Source organism: Serinus canaria, chromosome 6 (genome assembly GCF_022539315.1).
Source record: "Serinus canaria isolate serCan28SL12 chromosome 6, serCan2020, whole genome shotgun sequence".
NCBI classification, from domain to species: domain Eukaryota; kingdom Metazoa; phylum Chordata; class Aves; order Passeriformes; family Fringillidae; genus Serinus; species Serinus canaria.
In genome coordinates this window covers 1,984,004-2,004,340 of record NC_066320.1, presented here as the reverse complement: position 1 = coordinate 2,004,340, position 20,337 = coordinate 1,984,004, and the positions used below count along the sequence as shown (strand labels likewise).

The following is a 20,337-nucleotide window of genomic DNA, read 5'->3' as shown; positions in this document are numbered from 1 at the left end:
TGTCAGGCCATCTGCTTAGGATTGACATGTGGCTGCTTGTGTAAAACCCCACAGCATGGACAGGAACTCACCATCAAAGCCAAAGTTCGTATTTCCTAGGAAAAAGAAAGTGAAAAAAAAATTAGAAAACATTGGAAAACTCAGCTTTTTCCTGGAGTTGGCTTGTTCTCCACTAATGTAACACTGGCCCAAATGAGTAAGGAGCTTACAAAATTAAGAAGAGGGGGGAAAAAAACCACAAAAGAAAGCTAAACTAAAAACTCACTCCAAGTCCCACAGAGCTGTTACTCTACAATTTCTCCATTTTCCCAGTGGAGGCCAGGCTGTGCCCAGCTCACTGCACTCCATCCTCACATTCTTTTTAAGGAAGCTTTGGTGACTTTATCCACCACCCACCCCATGCTCTGGGCCATTCCCAGAGCATTCATGTGACCTCTCTGTCCACCACTGCCAGTGCACCAGCCCAGCCAGTGGGGCATTCACATTCTCTGGGAAAATCCCTTTGCTCTCTGGAAGCTGAGAAGCCTTGGAGAAAAAAAAGAAAACAATTTTTATCTCATTTACTTCTCCTGTGTTGTGCTCATGTGGAATGTGTTTGGAGATTGTTTTCCCACAGGTGATTGTTCCACTGGATTTTAGTGTGAGTTGTTTTCACTCTTTGGCCAATCAAGGCCGAGCTGTGTCAAGACTCTGGAAAGAGTCAGGAGTTTTCATGATTAGCCTTTTAGCATTTTGTAAGTATCTTTTCTTTATTCTTTGGTATAATATAGTATTTTTAATATAATATAGTATCATAAAATAATAAATTAGCCTTCTGAGAACACAGAGTCAGATTCATAATTCTTTCTTGCCATGAGGGTCCTTGCAAATACAACACAGCCAGTGCACAGGTATTCAGCAAAACCCTGCAGGCAGTGAGCTGTGGGATGAAGGAGACTGTGGCACAACCAAAGCTTCCCTTTGCTGCTACCCAAGGAAGCAGATCTGCACTGTCCCCTGCCTGCAGCCCTTGGGGAATAGCCAAGCATCCAGCAGACACCTCACAGGACAGGAGGGCAGCTGCTCACCTGGAGAGCTTCACTGATGTTCCCATCATAGTCCATCATTTCATCCTTGCCAGGCTCTCCTTTGGGGCCCTGTAAAATACCAGGTCTTCAGCCAGGGGCTAGGAATGCCCTTCCCTTGGGGGGCTCAGAGCTGTGGCTCACTCTGAAAAAGGGGGCTCAGAGGGGCCCATTTCACCAGTGCCCACTTTTTCATTTATTAAAGAAAGCCCCTGCAGTGCAGGAGATTCTACAGAGTTGCAGCCAGCCCAGCTCAGATCACCAAATCACAACCATCAAAGCTGGCAGTCTGGGAAGAGGGGAAGTTGAGGCCAGAATCCAGGAACTGGACTGTTTGACCAATTGGTAGATGTGTGCAAGCATCCACCCTCTTGTAGGCCTTTTCTGGTAGGTCAAGGGCCTGAGTCCAGACTGGGATGTCCAAACCCACCTCCTCCTATGAAGGAGCCACCCTGAGATGGCCTGGGAGAATGTTTTCCTCCTGTGGGTGTGGAGTGGAGAAACATCCCACCTCAAAGTTAGCCACTGCCCATCTCTGAGTACTCTTAGTGACAGCAAGACCCAATCTGGACTGTCAGGGTGGTCCCACTATCCTTAGACCTCTCTGAAGGGCCAAAACTCTTTGTCAGTGAAGGACACCTACCCTTGGGCCCACGGGTCCCTGGTCTCCTGGTGAACCACGTTCCCCCTGAAACAGGAAGATCACAGTTTTAGCAAAGCCCATCCCTTCACTTTCTTGAAGTCCAGGAATCACACTCTGCTGGTTCTCTGAAACAATCTGGGCTAGACAGCTCGAGTTAAAATTCTCCTTCTCACCTAAGTTTTGTACACACAGAACAAATGTGCAGCTCCTGAAGCTGGGAACCCGGAGCTGGGCTGTGCAGAAGCACTCCTTACCTTTTCTCCCTGGGATCCTGTAGCACCAGGCTGACCAATGTCACCTGCTTCTCCCTGACAGGGAGAGAAAGGGAGAGGCATGGGTTTGTGTTGTGGTGAGAAGGTGCAACTTCACTGCTGGCTTTGCATTTCCAGGAGGAAGAGCTGCAGAACTGTACCAGCCAAGCACCCCTCCTGTGCTCCCTTCTCCTCAGGTAGCCCAAATCTCCTGTCACCACTGCCCACCAGGCACCCTTCTGTTCCACCCAGTGCAGAGGGAGTGTTCAGACTGGTTTGTCACAGAGTTATGCGAGCACGAGAAGGGTACTTTCCTTCCAAAAACAGTTCATAAACTCTCTCACCTGCAGCATACAGAACAACAGTACTAGATCACTCTGATATCCCTCCAGCACGTGATCAGAGGTGGGCACAGATTAATACAACCTTTGGTCCTTCCTACAACCTTGTGCTGGGCACAGTCCCTCACAACCCACAATTCTGTGAAGGAAAAACCCCTCACCTTTGGTCCAGGGGGTCCAGGCAGACCTGGAGGGCCAGGTTCTCCTTTAGCTCCCACCAAGGCATTCTCAGCAATTCCCTTCTCTCCCTGTTAGCAAAGAAGAACAAGCCACGTGTCTCAGACTCTGCACCTCTCTAAGTTCACTTGCCAAAACACTGGCTCAGAGACACAACCAAGACAAGATCCATCAGCTGGACTCTTGACAGCCCAGAGAGCTGCTCCAGAGGCAGAGCTGGCCAGGAACCAGGACAGCAGGTCCTGCCTGAGGGTCCTTGTGGAGCCCTGCCAGCAGCCAGGGCCACACTCATCCCTTTGGCTGCACAAGGCTGCCTGTGGACAGCCCTCATCCCCCAGCCTGCCTTTGAACACTGTGTTCTTCTGCTGATGAAACTGAGCTGGTTAAACCACCTGACTGATGATGGCTTCTTTTGGAATGCTCCCTCTGGAGCTGTAGCCACCAGCCACTCAGCCCTGCACACCATGTCCTTTGCACAGAGCAGATAATAAGGCAGTAACAGGAGAGCTTTGCCACTACACCCTCATCCCTTCCTGAAATGGCCACTGGCATTCACTGCACTGTCCCCTTTCCCAAAGGAAAAGCACCCTGGGCAAGTCTGATTTGAAAGGTGTGATTCCTACCTGAAAATCTCAGAGCACAGGGGAAAAACCACTTTCAGGGCTTGGCTTTATCTGACCTGCCCTGAGTCTCCCTGAGCAAAAAGCTTCTCCAACTCAGAGCACAGCAGTGCAGCTCCCCAAAAGCCCAGCTCCTCATCATCCATGGATCCTGGAGCAGGAGGGAGGCTGAAATGCCATATTACATCTGGCTTTTAAAGGGGAACTACTGGAACATGATTCTGTGGTCCTGCTCCCAGGAACACATCCTCCCCCTCATTGCATTCTTACAAAAAGGCATCTTTTGTGTGCCTCACTCACACCCCTGACTGAAGATGACATTCAGCTGAGCAGTGCAGGACATGCTGCCACAGTCAGCTAAGAATGTCTGAGATGTGCACAGGAGGGAGGGAGGGAGGGAGGAAAAGGAGTGAGAGTGGCCCCACCAAAAAAAAAAAAAAAAAAATTCAGGCAAGAGACAAACCTTTGGGCCAGGAAGTCCAGGAATTCCAGGGTCACCAGCTCGTCCCTTCTCACCCTGTTGGCAAAACAGACATGGTCAAGGTTGACTCTGCAGGCTCTCCATCCTGGAGGAGCAGTAAAAAGGTGATCTGCTCCTGGTTTCACACCCTCTTTCCCTCTCTAGGGATCTTATTTTGGGCACAGACCTTGAGCAGTACCAGCTCAAGACATTACATGTTTTTGCCCAACCTTTTGATTATCTCTGCACATCACTGCCATTTCTCTCCAAAGGAAGGTGAATGAGAAATGGATCCAGGGTCCTCCCTGTGATCTTCCTTATCCCTCTGCTCTGCTGAACATTTTTCCCTGACCCTTCTTCTGCAGAGGCTTTCCCTGTTCCATACACCCACAGAAGCTGTTGCCCAGGGTGAATTTCAGTTGGAGTGCAGGACTTTCTCCATGCCCTGCTCCTCTTTCCCCAGCTCCAAATCCCAGACTCATTATGCTCCCAAATGAACCCAAGCAGTGCAGCATCTCAGCTGGCAGCCAAGCTCTGGGACACACACTGGCCATGTAAGCAGTGAAGACAGGAGTGGCAGAAAGGGCAAAGCCAGCAGCTGATGGTGTAAGATGCTGCCTGGAGAGCTGCAGGCTGAGCTGTGTGAGGCACCATGGAGGATGCCAGGGGCAGTGAGCAATGGAGAGCATCCAGCATTCCCTTGGTGAGGTGGCTTTGCTCAGTTCACCATGACACCTGGGCCATATTTTCAATATTGGAGATCAACTACTGGTCCTTATGTTGAAGTTAAGTTCTCTTCAGACCATTCCACCCAGCTGCTAAACTCATGGTTTCCAGGCACAGTGTCCTGTCTGGGAGTCTGCATTTTGCCAGGACAGAGAGACACACTGGAGGTTTCTGTAACCCTGAAGAGATGTTTCAAATGCATCCCCAGGGAAAGGCGTGTTCTCAGCCACTATCCCCACAGCTCCAAGACTCAGCAACTTGTACAGTTTATACAGAACAACTCAAACCCTCTTTGCCCCCACAGGTGGCCAGCTCTGTCCTGGAGCCATGCTGCTGGCCTGCAGAGGCTGCTGCTGCTCATCACAGCTCAAGGGCACTCATCTGACATGCAGGGGACTTGCATCAATGCTCCAGGAACAGACATGCACTGGTGGCTCCCTGGAAAATAATCTACTAGGAGCAATATTTTTGTCAGGCAATTCTAGAGAGCAGTGACCCCTTTCTCCAAGGTAATTTGGCTTCCAGCCACCTGTAAGCCCCTCCCTCCCTCAGCTTTCTTTCCCTGCCAGAGCATGCACATTGCTAAATTAATGCTTCTCTCCCTGGAAAGAGGGAAAACATTTTCAAGACCTCATACCCAAGGAAAAGGTTTGGCACTGAAGGTTTTTGTAAAAATATAATTCTTAATCCTGTCCCAGGATTAAGATCCCAAGATCCTGATTCTGGCTTTGGTATCCCACTTTTCATTCAAGGACTGTTTTGAATACATGTGTCCATAAGAACTACTGAAAACATCCTGTGCTGCCAGAACTAGGATGCAAAGCAGTGGATTTCTCAAGGAAGGAGGTCAGATTACTGGATCCCTGTTTAGGGTGTTATTTCTGGAGTCAAGAGAAGTGGCACTGTCCTTAATCGTTCCCGGGACAAGACTACATCCCAAGCATCTCGTGCTGCTCTGCCTGCCAGCAGCCCCCACCCTCCTGCAAGCAGGAACACACAAACACACTTCCCCAAGGGGGCCAGAGCCAGCACAGGACACATAATCCCCTGCAAGCAGCCCAATGCAGCTACAGGAGCACAGCGCTGCCAGGACACCCAGCCCAAACACGCAATGTCCTACCCGCTGCCCCCTCTTCCCTGGCAAACCTGGGGGGCCCATCCTCCCTGGCACTCCAGAATCTCCCTTGGTGGGGAAGAAAAGAGACAGAGAACGTTGTGTTACATGGCTGTCACATGCTGTAACATAACCCAGCCAGCCTCACACAAGAGGAGGCAGCTGCTCCGGGATGGAGAGGGATGGGGCAGGGTTGAATTTGTTGGCAACCCCGATGTGGGGAGAGATGAGTGAATCTGACTCTGTGTTCTCAGAAAATATTATAATTATTATAAAATAGTAAGTTAATAATTTAATAATTAAGTTAATAATTTATAAGTTTTATAAATTATTATAAAATAATAAGTTATTCTTTTATGTTACTGGATTATATTAAAGAATACTATACTAAAGAATAGAGAAAGGATGCAGACATAAGGCTACAAAGAATGATGATAAAAACTTGAGACTGTCTCTTCCAGAGTCCTGACACAGCTGGCTGTGATTGGTCATTAACTAAAAACAATTCACATGAAATCAATCAACCAACCACCTGTTGGTAAACAATGCCCAAACCACATTCCAAAGCAGCAAAACACAGGAGAAGCAATCAGATAATTATTCTTTTCCTTTTTCTCTGAGGCTTCTCAGCTTCCCAGGAGAAGAAATCCTGGCAAAGGGACTTTTCAGAAAATATGTCAGCGACAGGGCAGTACTGCCCCATGCCTGCCCTGGGAACTCACACCAGGTCACACCACACTGACACAGGAGGGGACAGCCCTCTGCAGGGACACGGGAAGGCTTGGGGACACAGAAGTGCTGGGAGGCAGAAGGGGGACAAGGGAAGGGGCAGAGAGAGCCTGCTCCCTGAGCAAAGTGTGCCCCGTGTCTCTTCTGGAGTAGGGAGGAAAGGAGGATGGCAGCTGGAAGGTATTCCCATGAACACAGATGTTGCTCTGATTTTTAAAGTTTTTCTAAGCCTTCTGATGTTTACATTCTTCTAACAAACTTTTTCACACACATTCTGTAAGTAACTTATTGGTTTGCATTCTTTTATAACAGAAATCTGATGGACTGTTGGTTTGTCCAGTGTCATTGGAGAGGTGGCACTGCCACCCTCCAATCCACTGTCACTTTTAGAAATCTGTGAATGTTAAAGTCAGAAAATAAAGTCCCCCTTTTTTCCCTTGAGAACAGCAGTGCGTTCATGTCATTTCATGTCCTACAGTGACACACAGACATGAGCAGGAGGATGGAAATATTTGCAGTATGGTCCCTCTCTCACTGGGTGTATCACTGTACCCTACTACCAATTTGCTTAGAGGGGCAGGCGCCATTAGGGCCTGGATTTGGGCACTGGGAAGCACACAGACATTCCTCAGCTCCCTCAGCAGCACAGGGAGGGGAAAAATACACAAACCAACCAGAAGTGCAGGCTCAGAGCAAAACTTTCTGAGAGTACCTTTTCTCCTGGAGTCCCAGGCTCGCCCTGGTGAGAAAGAGACAAGAAAATAGAGTGACAAATCAGCAGGAGAGAGGACAAATCTTCCTAGAGCTATCAGAGTGGGGAAAAGAACACTCATCTATGGGGGTCTTGAGCTGGTAAGTAAAGGCACAAGAGTGCTGCAGTTACAAATTTTTGTGCCTGGAACCTCTTTTATCTTCATTAGCCAGCTCCCAGGCTGCCATAAGAAAACACCAAAGCTCAGGCTCACTGCTTCCACAGAACAGAGTAACCACCTTGCAGTACTTGCAGATGTTTACCAGATACAAAAGAGCAGAGCAAGACAAGACTCATGTGCTGGCACAGAGGAGTTTGCCACTCCCTGCTCTGTTTTCACAGGAGAAGAGCAAGGCTGCGGGTGCAGCAGGAGGAGGCTGTGCTGATACGAGCCCACCAGCCCTGGGGGAGGCTGCAGACAGGTCTGGTACCTCTGCCAAAGGCAGGCAGTTCTGATATTCCCCATCAGTGGGAGCTGTCCGACCATTTTCTAGCGCCTTGTGCTCTCCCAGCTCCAGCCCGTGCCCAAGTCGAGGCATTGCAGCCCAGGACTGACCTTCATCCCTGCGGCCGCCACCCCGGGAGCGCCCTGGCAGAGAGAGCAGAGACAGCAACACCTTGTTTGAAACTCATAGGACACACATTGTTTTAAAACTAAATGGTATCACAGTCAGGTGACAGCGAAAATGCAAAAATCCACATCTTTTCCTTTCCACAACTCAGAAGTGATGCTGGAACCCCACACAGCACAGGTCCTCATTCCCTGAGCAGCTCTTCACCCATGGCAGTGGCTCTGGGTTCCAGAAAGCTCTTCCAAAGGCAGGCACCATGAGCACAACCCAGACAAACCACCCCCACCACCCCTGATTTTAGTCCTGCAAGTGAAGCAAAGGCCAACAAGCAGAACAGTGTCAAATAACTGAGGAATGCAAAGGCAGACCAAGGACCAAACCCCCACTTCAAGGCTTGAGCCCAGGTACCTCAGCTCAAGCATCCTGAGAAAGGCTGGCTCACACCCTAGAGCCTTGGCCTGGCTATTCCCCCCAAACCTGTTCTTATCACAGAAGACAAACCCAAAATGTTTCCAGGAGAGCTCTGAAGCCAGACACTTTAGGGGAAAAACCAGACTTCCAAGCACTGCAATTCAGGTGTCATTCTGTCATTCTGCACTGCAGAGCAAGCCACCACCATGGGACTGTGGAGTGTCCCTGCCCTGCCATCCCAGACAGGTGCCTCAGGAGGCAGCTGCTCCCACAGGCACTGTCACATTGCCCTCAACAGCACTGATGCAAAAAGCACATGTTCCCTGTCAAGCATCCTCTCTGAAATCTCTGTATCCCCTGTGTTAGCATTAGTCAGGTCCTGGTTAGAAAAGGTCCAGTTAAAAAGGCAAATATGAGGGACAACTAAGGAGGGGGGGAGAGAGTGAGGTGGTGTTAGAAGTTGGGAAATAGGAGGAGGTGGGATGTAGCACATGAGGCAGTGCAGAGGACTGGGAGCCGAGTTCAAAGTGAAAAAAGCTCGGAAAAGTTCAAACAAGGAGGAGTGGGGAGCCAGAGAGCAGCAGGATCATACCTCTCAGCTTTCTGAAACAGAAATCGGGGACAAAAGCTAAAAAACACAAGGACAGAAGATGGAGATCAGGGATTCTATGCAATAAATGGGGTAAAAAGCATTCCAGAGTGTCTCAGGGTCAGTAGGTTTTAGCCAACATGGGCTGGAGCCATGAAAGGGAGAACATGCAGTTAAGTGCCTTTGGTTAGGCCTTTGCAGAGCCTTGGGATGCCTGCTCCTCATTTTTCAGCCTTCAAACAGCAGTGACTGCAGACCATGTTATTTTCTAGTATTTACCCTCAAACTGCAATCCACAGACATGCAGGGCTGCTCACACACTGACCCTGATTCATTGCTGTTGTTAGCCCAGGCTCCCACTTGGGCAGCCCTGCTCATCCCAGCTGGGCTGACACACACCTGCAGTGCCCACCTGGCACAATTTACAAAATGCCAATTCCCTACAAACATCAGCAACTGGCTGCTCTCCCTGGTGGAAAGCATTAAGATGCTGATGTTGCAAGTCAGCATCAGACTGGGCATGCCATTTGCTCTGTGAAACACATCTTCCCCCACCAGTGCCTTCATGAATTGGCAGGCCCTGTATTTTGCAATTTAGAAGCATGAATAATTCAGCTGAGGACAGTCAGTGGCTCACAGACACACACACAAATGCCTGTGCATCAGGGGCAGTCGAGTGCTAGGGGCGAGGTCAGGCAGACAAGCATCACTCCTCTGGTTCCAAGGTACCTTAGAGCCATGTCTTCCTGGCAGCCCTGGCATGCCTCTCTCCCCCTGGAAGCAGAGCAAGACACACAGAGAAAGACAGCAAGAGACAGGAGATGAGTCCTCCCAGGGCTCCATGAGGAGAGTCCAGGGCACAGGTGATGAGAAACCCTCCTGAGGGAGGTGAGGCACTGTCTTCCCCACCTGACTGTCCTAGCTGGGGCCATTTCCCACCAGTGGCCCCTCTCAAGCCTTACAGCAGGACGGACCCCACTGGAGTGCCACAGCCTCCACACCCTGCTACCACATCCCAGCCCTTTGTAGGGCACAGGGAGGCACTCAGCCTGCAGTGACCCTGGGATGAACAAACCTATTTGGAGAGACAGAGAACCCTTGTGCTGTTAGCCTGAATTTTGTCTGCTGATAATTGGAAAATAAAACACCTTCAGGCCATCTGCATACTGCTCCTGTAATTTTCTTCTGGGTGTTTATTCCTTGCTTGGAAGGGCTATTTAGTAGGGATATATATATATATATATATATATATATATGTGTGTGTGTGTGTGTGTGTGTGTGTGTGCTTTTTTAAAAAATAACTTTTTGTAATTACAGCATCCTGTGAACTATATTTTGCAAAACACTTTCTAATATAATATCCATGACCTAGTGTGGGCACCTCCTGCCCTACACAGCCTACTTAACTCCCCTATTTTCAGCAGTAAGGAAAGTAAAGCAATAATTAGGAATACTTGGTACTGGAGGATGTGGATTGGTCTCTCTCCTTCCCAACTATGCTCCTTGCCTTTTTTAAGAGAGACCCAGCAGGGAAGACTGATGCTTTCTGCTGGGACACACCCACCCTGCTTGCAGAGACCATCCCCAAAGGGCAGCCCTGCCTGTGACAGTAATTCCCCTTCCCAGAGACTTTCCTGGAAGAACTGCCTGCCTGGAGAGCTGCTTAATTATTTCACACTGCAAAAGCAAAGCCCCCTCGGTAAGAGGGAGCTCGGTAACCCCCACAGGGGCAGCTCAGAGCACGACCAGCCTACTCTGTGTTTCCTGAGGAGGCTGGCACAGCCCCCGGCAGCGGCGGGATCACACAGGGCTAATTAGAGAGGGCAGCAACAAACGTGACACTGAGCCACCAAAGAACAGAAAGAAACCCAGCGCCGGAGAAAAAGCAAGAAAAACAACTCTGCAGCACATCTTTAAACCCTTAAGTGTGTTTGGAAGCCATTGTAGTACAGCGAGTACCCGCTGGGCTGCTCCCTTTGTGATCCCCGGAGCCGCAGCCGGGCAGCAGCAGCCTCCCAGCAAAAGCAGCCCTGGAACGGGGCAGCCAAGTCAGGAGCTGGGTACCGAAGGCAAAACATCCAGCACAGCTCCCTAGGGGGCTTCAGGAAGGCGAGCAGTAGCACCTCCCAGCCCTCCTGAGCCTCCTGCTGGTTTAGGAAGCATCTCCCCCGGGTCTCTGGGAGAGTTAGGCTACACCTCTCCCCCTGACACAGAAACCTCACACCCTGCTCTGCCTGCTGTGAGCAGCTTTATCCCCCCCTGGATGCTCATCAGCTGCCAATTAAAGCAGACACCCTTTTTGCTCTCTGCTGTGAGAGGCAAATGATCAGGGGTTTATTAAGAAAGGCTCTGGGCACTTTATGGCTCCTTCCTCAGAGCATGAGAAAAAGCCTTATCCTGTGGATCTTCCAGGAAAAAAAAAAAAAAAAAAGTAAGGAAACATCAGAGAAGCTGAATGTGACAGGCTGGGGGCACTGAATCAAATGCTCATTCAAGTGGCCCAGGTGATCATAATCACTGCCTAAAGACCTTTGTGAGACACAGATTTAGGTCCTGACATGATCAAAGTCCAAATGGTGGCCACAGAAAAAAAACAGCTGAGACACAATCTAGGTTGTGCTGCACCTGCCACTGGGTGGGGAGAGGTGGTTAAATGAACAAGGGCTCTGTGTGATACTAGGAAACCTCTTCAGGCCAGAGATATTCTTCACTGCCAGTCAAAGCTGTGATATTCCATGCAAAATTGGCCACTACAGCTAATCTATGAATCATGGTGTTTATCCAGGGCTCCTCAAGGCAAAGAGAAGGTAAAATCTAGTCTAGGTAACTGGATCCAAAGTTGGGAGATGTAAAAGTCTTCCAGAGTCCAAATCAATCCTCCTAGGTGGGAGGACAACAGAAAGAAGCAATTTCCAAAGACAACAAATGCACGTGCTGTTGGATGCTCAGGAGCTGCTACTGAGTGAGGTCTGGCGGCTGATTTAAGAATGTGTCTGCACTTCCCTTTCAACTCCTCTGAGCAAAAAGAAAGGAAGTCAAGAGAAAAGTGACCTTGACAGTAACAAATGACAGTCTGTGTGTGAAAGAAAACTGCTGCTTTGGGGCTGCAGAGGTGCCCCTTTGGAGCTGCAATTTAGTATCCTACAAGTGTGGTGGGTTTCATCTCTGCCCTTCCTGAAGTGGGGTGTGTAAGACATAAATAAAGGGCCAAGTAGCAAGAGTGGGTGGCCCCAAGTCAGGGAAGGCTCTCACCCTCTGGATGACCCTGAGACATGACTGGAGACTGCCCCTTTGCCAGAAGCCACGTGAAGAGCTGGCTAGTGCTTGTACATGGGCATGAGCAAAGCAGGTGTTCCAATGCTAGCAGTGAAACATGGGAGTTTCAGCAAGGATAAAACACAGCTTTTCCTTTCAGCCTTTTCTCCTTCCCAGGCAACACTCTGACTTCATTCCTTCAGTTCACTTTAATGGGAGACATGCTGTCAAGAGAGCAGCAAACTCCAAGCCCTCAAAACAACCAGTTCTTGGTGCAATTCCACCTTCATTCACACTGGCACAAACAGGAGCAATGCCTTTGTGCTTGAAGGAATTACACTGATGTGGAGATGAGCACACACATGCACTGCAGTGTTTCTGAGAAGGTGTTTTCTAGTAGGAAGACAATCCCTGCTGCTCTATTCAGCTGTGAACCCAGAGAACATTTCTTTAAACTCCAAGTAATGCATCCTTGGTAAGCTCTGAAGGGGCCTTTTCTCTCTTCAAACAGTAATCCATCCAGATGGAAAAGATATAAAAAGTGTATGTGCTGCAGGATAAATGAGCTGCATGCCACACACTAAATACTTGAAATGAACGTGTCACAGTTAATGCCTTTCCAAATATTACAGGGCCAGTCTTTCCTCACAATGTCTAAGATGTATGGCATGACACAGTGTGCTCTGACTGCCATGAACACTTGCCAATGTTGTAATGTTTTAAGCACAGTCTACATTGAGTAATATACTTTAAATATATGGGTACAGTAAATTTCAGTCAAATAGATAACATCTGGGCAGAGACCATATGAGCCTGTAAAAAGTGTCCAGAAACAGACAGAAAAGCTGGTGCCAAACCTCAGCCTGAATGGTGGAGTTTAAGTGGATTTGATGCGTCAGCTAACCAGATTTTATGAGGAAACCCCAACCTAGCCCATCAAATAGGGAGATGTAACAAATCACCAGCAAGTTCATAGCCAGAAAAATGCCTTTGGTAAGAATGGAATTCCACCAAAGGGATGAAGGCAGCCTGAGCTGGGAGTGCCTGTCTGTGGCTAATCAGAGCACAGATGTGCACTCCATCAAATACCCCACAGGGCTGCCTTGCACCCAACTTCCCCTTACAACCCATCAGCCCAAGCAGCAGCATCTCCCAGGTGATCTGCTGTGAGTTAGGAAAAGGTGTTTGTCATGCCTACCTTTATGCCAGCATCCCCTTTTTCACCCTGCCCAGCAAAGGAGAGAGAAAGGGGGAAAACAGAGAGGGATAGTGAACATAAAGGGAAACAAAGCAAGCAGTTCAATTGTAACAGCAAGAAACCAAGACAAAGCAGCCAAAAGAGGGGTGTGATAAATGCAACCCCAGCACTCCAGGTCTCCTCACAGCCACATGGTACCAGTCAAGCACGGGCTGCAGCCCTCCCTCCCCTCCCAGGGAGTGCAAAGGCAGTTAAGATCCTTGGAGTGGATGCTGGGGGTTGCCCATACTAATGCTTTTCTATATGATAAGGGTGCAGAAACCATTGAAACATTTCATGGTCCAGAGTACCCTCATTTTCACAGCCCTGGTGCAAAAGCTGTGCTAGCCTAAAGGCTGGGTCAGTTTTATTCCTTAATGGGGGACTGTGCAGGTCCTGGGTCAGGACAGCATGGAATCACCTTGGCCAACAATTGCCCAGATTCTTCACACAGGAGCAAATGTTCCTGTCTGTGTGGTTCATTTCGGGCTCTAGAGAACTGTCTCCAGCCCCTGGCCTTTGATATTCCTTTAGGACAGGCTTGTCATTTATCTGCCCCTGAGGGGTGCCCCACTGACTCGAGTTTAAGGGTTACCTTGGGGCCAGAGGCTCCAGGGAGGCCACGGGCACCAGGCAGGCCTGACTCACCCACCTCACCCTGAGGAAGAAAACAAAGGAAACAGCGGAAGAAGCAAACACAGCAGCAGGAAAAGGAGCTGTGGGTTGCCAGAAAGGCCAGCAGAGAGGTGAGAGGCATGTCCCACACTGATGTGTCCCACCAACCTACCCCTGGGTCTCTGGGAGAGGAGCACCACTCTGCAGCAAGAAGGATATTCAGTGTATGAAATGCATGGAGTGAAGGGAGCATCATATCTGAGTTAACAACTTTCCTCAACATTTCACCTTCTTTTCCTTTCCCGTTAGGATCTGGTGCCCTACATCCATCTATTCCTTCCAGCTTTCCCAGGGAAAGCCTTGGGCTGAGCCAGGGCAGGCTCCTGGCTCGGCAGGGATTGAGCCAGACAAGTTGTTTCATGTAAGAGGAGCTGCTGGGAGGGGCCCTCGCCGGGAGGTCACTGCCCAGAACCACCCGCCCTGAGCACAGGGGACAGGATGGGCTCCTGATGGAAAACCTGTGGCTTCACTGGGAGAAGGGGCAATAAATTGTGTCTGTCTGCAGGAGTGGGCTGTGGTCTGCAGGGGCTGTAATTTCCACTTCCTGACATAAGAAAACCTTCTCAGTTTATACAGAGCTAATTAAAAAGCTCTCAGGTCTTGCCATTTTGCTTGCAGAGCACCCATAAAGCAACGTGGAGATAACAGGGGACTCAGGACTCCTTCCTGCCGGGAACATTCACCTTCCCCTTCTCCAGCTGACATCTCTTTAGCAGTATCTCTTCATTCCCTCTCTCCTGTTTGATCTCCCTTTGTGTCTTTCCCCTGTCTCTCTTCCTGTCTCTTCATTACACCCTCGGGGCTTGACAGCCCTGCTGTTAATCAGCTGCTGCTGAAGGCATTCGGGCATTGCCAGCTTCTGCCTCTTAATGCAGAGCAGGACTGACTCTTTTCTGTGTCCCAGAGAGCAGCAGACATGGATTTGGCCCTTTTCAGCCTCCCATATGGGTTTGAATGCATAAAAATGCATTTCAGCCTGGAAGTGGGTGTAGAGAGGCACACACAGAGGGAGATGTTTGTTCCATAGCTGCTGGGGAGTTACAGATAACTCTGTGCCCAGGCTCTCTTTACACAGGTGACAGCAGGGAATCTGTGGGCCTGTTGCAAACTGAGCAGGAGCAGAGCTCCCCAGGAGGCTCCAGCTGATAATCCACAAATTTTCAGCCATGATTCCAGAAAGTATCAGTGCACTTAATTCATTTAACAACACTGGAGCTTCCCTCCTTACCTTTCTGCCAGGGTATCCCTGAATCCCAGTGTCCCCCTGTGAAAGGCAAAGAGACAAAAGAAAGTGAGACTTGGCCTGAAAAGGACAAATCTTTGCCCATTTCTCTGGGGTATTGCTGGGATGGGTGAGCATTCCATGGGGAAAATTTGCCTTTTGCTCAGAGTGATTCCAGCGAGCTCCTGTCCCTTCAGACCCACAGGTCAGCATTACCTGCACTGGGCTGAGCCCTGGAAGGAAAGCTTTGGCAGACAGCTAACATGTGTCAGCTCTGTGCCCCAACTCCATGGTTCCTGTCTCCTCACCCTGGCTACATATCTCAGATAAAAACAAATTAGGTTGGGTGGCTGCAGCTGAAAAACAACAACAACCACCCCTTCCCTCGCACTTTGGCAAGTGAATAAATGGGAAACCGTGGCAGAGTTAACAATAGCATTGCAAAATCCATTCCTGAAGCACTGGGAAATGCTTTGAGAATGGAAGAAGCCAATAAAGCTGTGTGTGGCAAACAATTTTGCAAGCTGGGCTGATGAGGCGTGCCTGGCTCAGTGGAGAGGCAGCTCAGACGTGTCGCCTGGACGAAACCCATGAGTCAGCACAGGGGCTGGGCCCCAGAGGCAGTGCTGAGCTGGGTCAGAAATCCTTCTCAGCTCTTTGATGTAACCTCTTTTACCCCTCCTCCAACCATCCAAATGTACACATCTGTCCTTGTTGGGAGAGCCCATCTCTGTTCAGCATCTTTCTACACCTCTGAGGGAGGTGAGATGTCTCACCTTTGGTCCAGGAGGCCCAGGTAAGCCCTGTGGATAAAATCAAAACAGACACTGGGGTTGGAAAGTGTGACATTACATGGACAGCAGGGTGATGGGGGATGCTGGCTGGTTTGATTCAAAGCACCCCTTAGAGATTTGCACTGCTGAGCTCAAACATTCCCAATCTATTCTTCATGTAGATATTTTAGTGCATACACCCAAATAAACTTATGCCCACAGTGCTCCATACACCCAGGTTTGTTCTTGTTCAGTTTGAAGACTAAAAAGCTGCTTTGCCTTATGCATTATGCTCTAGAATATTTTCTGTTTCTCTGGCTTGCTTGGGGAACTTGTTCCCAACCCGCTGCAGCTCTGGAGTAAATCAAGCATTTGCAGCTTCCTCTGGCAGGCTAAACAGAGAGAATGTATTAACAAACAAACCACTTGTGTCTCGAAATGAGAAATAACCAAACAATTTACCTGATATGAACCATGAAGCATACCAGACATACGTGTGTGTAAATATAAATAAACAAAGTATCTACACAGGAGCTGCCTGTGAGCAGGCAGGGAAGGAAAACTGCTCTAGATTTGCTCCAATGCCTATGCCACCTGCTTTGGCAATTCAGGTGTTTAGCCATCCTGTCCTTGGCTCCTCAGAGAGAGGTGAAGATCTCCCAGAGAGAAATGAAGGTGCTGACCCCTGTATTGTGTGTGGAGGGGCGCATTTGCCTCCAGGGACAAGATTTGCTTTTCCTGCTAGCAGGCCTTGAAAACTCTTGGAGATGGAAGCTCCTTTAATTCCCAGTGGCTGCAGAGCCAGCATGGCATGTTGGCCCTTGCAGCTCCCAGGAACAGAGCTGGATTCTGGTACCCACCTTTCCATCTCTGCCAGGCTTTCCAGGTTCTCCTGCTCTGCCCTGTTGCAAGAAAGAGGTACATTAGCAGCACCTTCTGTCCTCTGCCCTGCCATTCAGCAATGGTTTTATTTTACAAGTGGTGCTTCTGCTCCCACCCTCCTCGGCTGCTTGCTAGGACAGGGACAGGACTTCAAAGGGGTGGCAGGGAGCACAATTACACCCCACATGTTACTTCCTCCCCAGGGCCATCTGCAGGGGCTGAATAGGAGGAAATGAGCCTGGTGTCACCCACTGTGTGTCCAGATAGCAGCAGTGCCCAGTTCACATCTCTGCCTCCCCTCTCGCTCCCCTCCTTCCCGGAACTTCTTCCTGTCCACATATCCACATTCCCTGCAAGCCTCTGTCCGTGCCTATCTCAGCTTCACTAGAAGCAACAGAGGCCAGAGGAAGCAGCCTGTGCCCTAGGGGATGGGGAAGCAGAAGGATTTCAGTTTTGGTAAGGACTTACAGGGGGTCCAACTGGCCCAGGACGTCCTGGGATTCCTTCGGGTCCAGCTGGTCCAGGGGGCCCTGGTGGACCAGGGGGCCCCGGGGGACCTTGGATCCCCGCCTGTCCTTGTTCACCCTGCAGTTTGTAAAACAAGAGTCACCAGCAGGCAGAGCAAACCCTTCACACCACCACCCTAAGGGCCCAAGGCAGGCCAGCCTGACTGAAGCAGAGGAGACAGAAGCAAGTCCCAGGTTACTGCCAGGAGAAGTTTCCAAGAGTGATGGAGAGCCCTGCTGAGGACAGTTAGGCTGCCTGGGGAGCAGGAGCCAGCACTCAATGGTTTGCAAAGTCATCTGAGGTCACCTGGTCAGAGCTCCCTTCTAGAGGGATCTAGTGATGACACAGCAGTCCAAAGAGACCTTTTCCTTCATTGAGCCAGCCAAGTAAAATTTATGTGTCAAAGACCAACATGTCTTGAGTCTCTGAGGAGGCTTTCCAAAGCACTTGACAGTCACATGTGAAGCAAAGCCTCCCGTGACAACAATGCCACTTCCAGGCAGGGCCACAGTGTCTTACCTCAGCCAGTTTTCCCCCATACTATATTTGTTGGACAACACTCCCTCTGTTTTGCCAAGCACCAAAAGTAGAAATGCCACAAACCCAGAAGAAAATAACATGATCATCATGGCATTCCTGGAGCCCACCCAAGGCAGGCCCATGGACACCAGGCAGAGCCTGTTTTTCTAAGATTTAACAAGGCAGTGCCTGCTGAGCCACCTGCCATTTTCAGAGATGGAGCTGTTTGAGCCAGTTCCTCCCCAGGCCCCTCAGTGGCCACTCAGTGCCTGTGGCTCATGCCTCAGCAATGTCATCTGGCCCAAAGGGGCTGCACGTGGCACCAAGAGGCACTGAGGAGACAGTGGGTTGGAAGCACTATGTTTGAATACCAGACTGCTGATCTAGAATTGATGAATCCAGCTCCTAGGGCACCGTGGCACCCGTGCCAAGCTGTTCACTCGCTAGGCTCACCTCCCTTGATAAAATACCACCAGAGCCTACTGCTAGTGATCCAACTCAAATCTGAAAGACTTCCCTTGGTGGGTCCATGAGAAGCTAGAAACCAACCATGGCTGTTTCTCAATTAAAAGTCAGTGGGTGTGCAGTTGTGTCTCTGCTGCATTTATCCTCTCTAAAGCCTTACACACTGGAGGAAAATGCATGAAATCTGTCCCCTGCATTCCTACCAAGTGCGCTGTTTATCCTGGCTGCCTTCAGTAAAACATGCAGATACAGGGATGTTTGCTTTATTTAGAATGATAAATGAAAGTAATAAGCTGCAAATTTCATCCTTTCTGCCATGAGCTCTATTTAAAAGAAAATTTCCAACACGTGGGCCAGGCTCACGAGAAGCTCGGTCATATGTGGAGCAACAGCCCTTTCTTTTCCTGTGCCTCACTGCCCAACCCTCAGCCCACGCTGGGAAGCCTGCAGGGCCAGGCAGGAGGGGTGCCCTTGCTTCTCCCCAGTTTTAAAATGCATCTTCATTCATCCTGTGGCCCTTGCAAGGGAATGCAGGTTCTTTTCTAAGCTTCCTTATCCTCCATACTCAACTATCCTGAAAATGGTCTCATAGCTTTTAAATGTGGAAGGTAATTTTTGATCTATTGAAGATGATGAGAGGGCATTGGAATATATTTCTAGATTTCCTCTTGCCTTGCCCTCTCATTCCAACCTCAAACACTTCCTTCTCACTGCATCTTACAACACCCCCAGCATGGGTGCACCATGGGAAGGCAAAGGGGGCTTTGCCCATCTCACTTTGGCTCTCTCTCCTCCATTCCCACCTCAGCTACTCTCTGCCAGTCCAGTCCATGCTCCAAATTTAGGGCACTAAAATGCAGCACGGTGCTGGAACGGGGTGCTGGTAGGGGACAGGGAGATGGGCAGAGCAGGAGCCCTGCCCCAGCCCAGGGTGTGGCTGGAAGGAGCTCACCCCAAGCCTCACTCTGCTGTCTTGGGCACAGCAGGCTTTGTTAAAGCAAGTGCCCATCCTTGCAGATCCCTAAACACACCAAGTGTTATCATCACATCATTATAGCCTCATTAATACGTTCAAAAGGACCCCCACAGAGCTAAATGGACAGTAAGTGGATACAATAAGTGGGAGATCAGGTGTCATTTTCCTCAGTTGTCATTCTGTATTTTTAGCTGTCGACTGGAACTATTTTTCAGTTCTTTTAAACACCAGCAATGCAATGCTTGCTCACAGAGGACCCCACTCATCCCATGCTCAGCTAAGCCCCAGCCCTTGGGCAAAGCACTCCTGCCGATGCGCTCAGAGCTAGCAGCAGGAGTTTCCTCTCTTCCAGGCGCTGGTGCTAACATCCATTCTGCAGCCTCACTTTTTTCCTTAGTACTCACAGGTTGGGCTCCTGGAATTGCCTGGTGCTGGCAGATCTGTAGGAGCAGACCCCACCCTGCTGCATTTAGAGAATGAAAACAGCAAAGGCAAAACGGATCATGGCAAAACTCCGGTGAAGTTTTCCTCTGTGGACAGAGGGAATTTGCAGCCCTGGCTGACGACAGGATGTAGGGCAGCTATTCAAGTTTCCCACTTCATCCTGGAGAGGAACTTCAGCTTTCAAAGCCTTCCCAAGAGGTCAGTCCTTGGCCTGGCTCTCCAGACTGTCACTTTGAAGGGCAAACAGCGCAATCCATGGGGCTCTGTGTGGTGTGAGTGCTAGAACAGTGAATTGATAGAAACTGAACTGAAACCACGGGCTCACGTGTCAGGATTTATCCAGAGCTGGGCAAGGACCAGGCACCTCATGGTAAAGTCTCTTGCACCCTGCAGTTCTCTGTTGGCATCCGACTGTCTAGACAGGCAGCAGGGTGACAAACCCCAGCCACTTAATAAAGAGTGCCCAGCACACTTCAGCAGGGTAATTGCAGCAGTTTGTCCACACAGGAAAGCTAATCCCAGTTGATGGAATGAGGGAGCATAAAGTGGGCTCATTAAAAGCCACATGAACTCTGACTATGGACACTCTTATTCACTATTCATATGTCCGTAATTCACTTTATGAATTCATTCCCAAAATAAACTAAACGTGAATTATGGCCCTGGAAACCAAAATAAATGTGTTTACACAAAGATTTAATGCAATTTAATGAAACCATTCTAAGAGCTTATTTAAACACATTTCCCCAAGTGCCTCAGACTAGACTAGCCCTTAGAAGAAGCGTTTGCCTATTCATTCATCTCAGTTAAATTTCACAGACATTAGATGAATTTCAGCAAGAGGCTTCCAACCTCTTCTGGAGATTGAATATGCAGGAACTGACTCCTTAAGGGAGGAGGCTGCTTGTCAACAGCCCCAAGAACAGTTTCATGG

At 49.5% G+C, this 20,337-nt stretch overlaps 1 protein-coding gene across 8 annotated transcripts in view; it reads right to left on the bottom strand.

Moving 5' to 3' along the window:
- Nucleotides 1-20,337, bottom strand: part of COL13A1 (collagen type XIII alpha 1 chain) — a 61,913-nt gene that overhangs the window by 22,505 nt on the left and 19,071 nt on the right. For 4 of the 8 annotated variants that reach the window (XM_050976086.1, XM_050976088.1, XM_050976091.1 and 1 more), the window contains 14 exons: nucleotides 16,961-17,077; nucleotides 16,471-16,512; nucleotides 15,614-15,640; nucleotides 14,844-14,879; nucleotides 9,178-9,222; nucleotides 7,433-7,465; nucleotides 6,838-6,864; nucleotides 5,403-5,465; nucleotides 3,560-3,613; nucleotides 2,461-2,547; nucleotides 1,962-2,015; nucleotides 1,708-1,752; nucleotides 1,068-1,136; nucleotides 72-95 (listed from right to left, as the gene is read on the bottom strand). In XM_050976086.1, the coding sequence (XP_050832043.1) occupies nucleotides 72-95; nucleotides 1,068-1,136; nucleotides 1,708-1,752; nucleotides 1,962-2,015; nucleotides 2,461-2,547; nucleotides 3,560-3,613; nucleotides 5,403-5,465; nucleotides 6,838-6,864; nucleotides 7,433-7,465; nucleotides 9,178-9,222; nucleotides 14,844-14,879; nucleotides 15,614-15,640; nucleotides 16,471-16,512; nucleotides 16,961-17,077 (723 nt within the window). The remainder of the gene's footprint in view (nucleotides 1-71; nucleotides 96-1,067; nucleotides 1,137-1,707; nucleotides 1,753-1,961; nucleotides 2,016-2,460; nucleotides 2,548-3,559; nucleotides 3,614-5,402; nucleotides 5,466-6,837; nucleotides 6,865-7,432; nucleotides 7,466-9,177; nucleotides 9,223-14,843; nucleotides 14,880-15,613; nucleotides 15,641-16,470; nucleotides 16,513-16,960; nucleotides 17,078-20,337) is intronic. The other 4 variants (XM_050976090.1, XM_050976089.1, XM_050976092.1 and 1 more) reach the window with 4 other exon arrangements.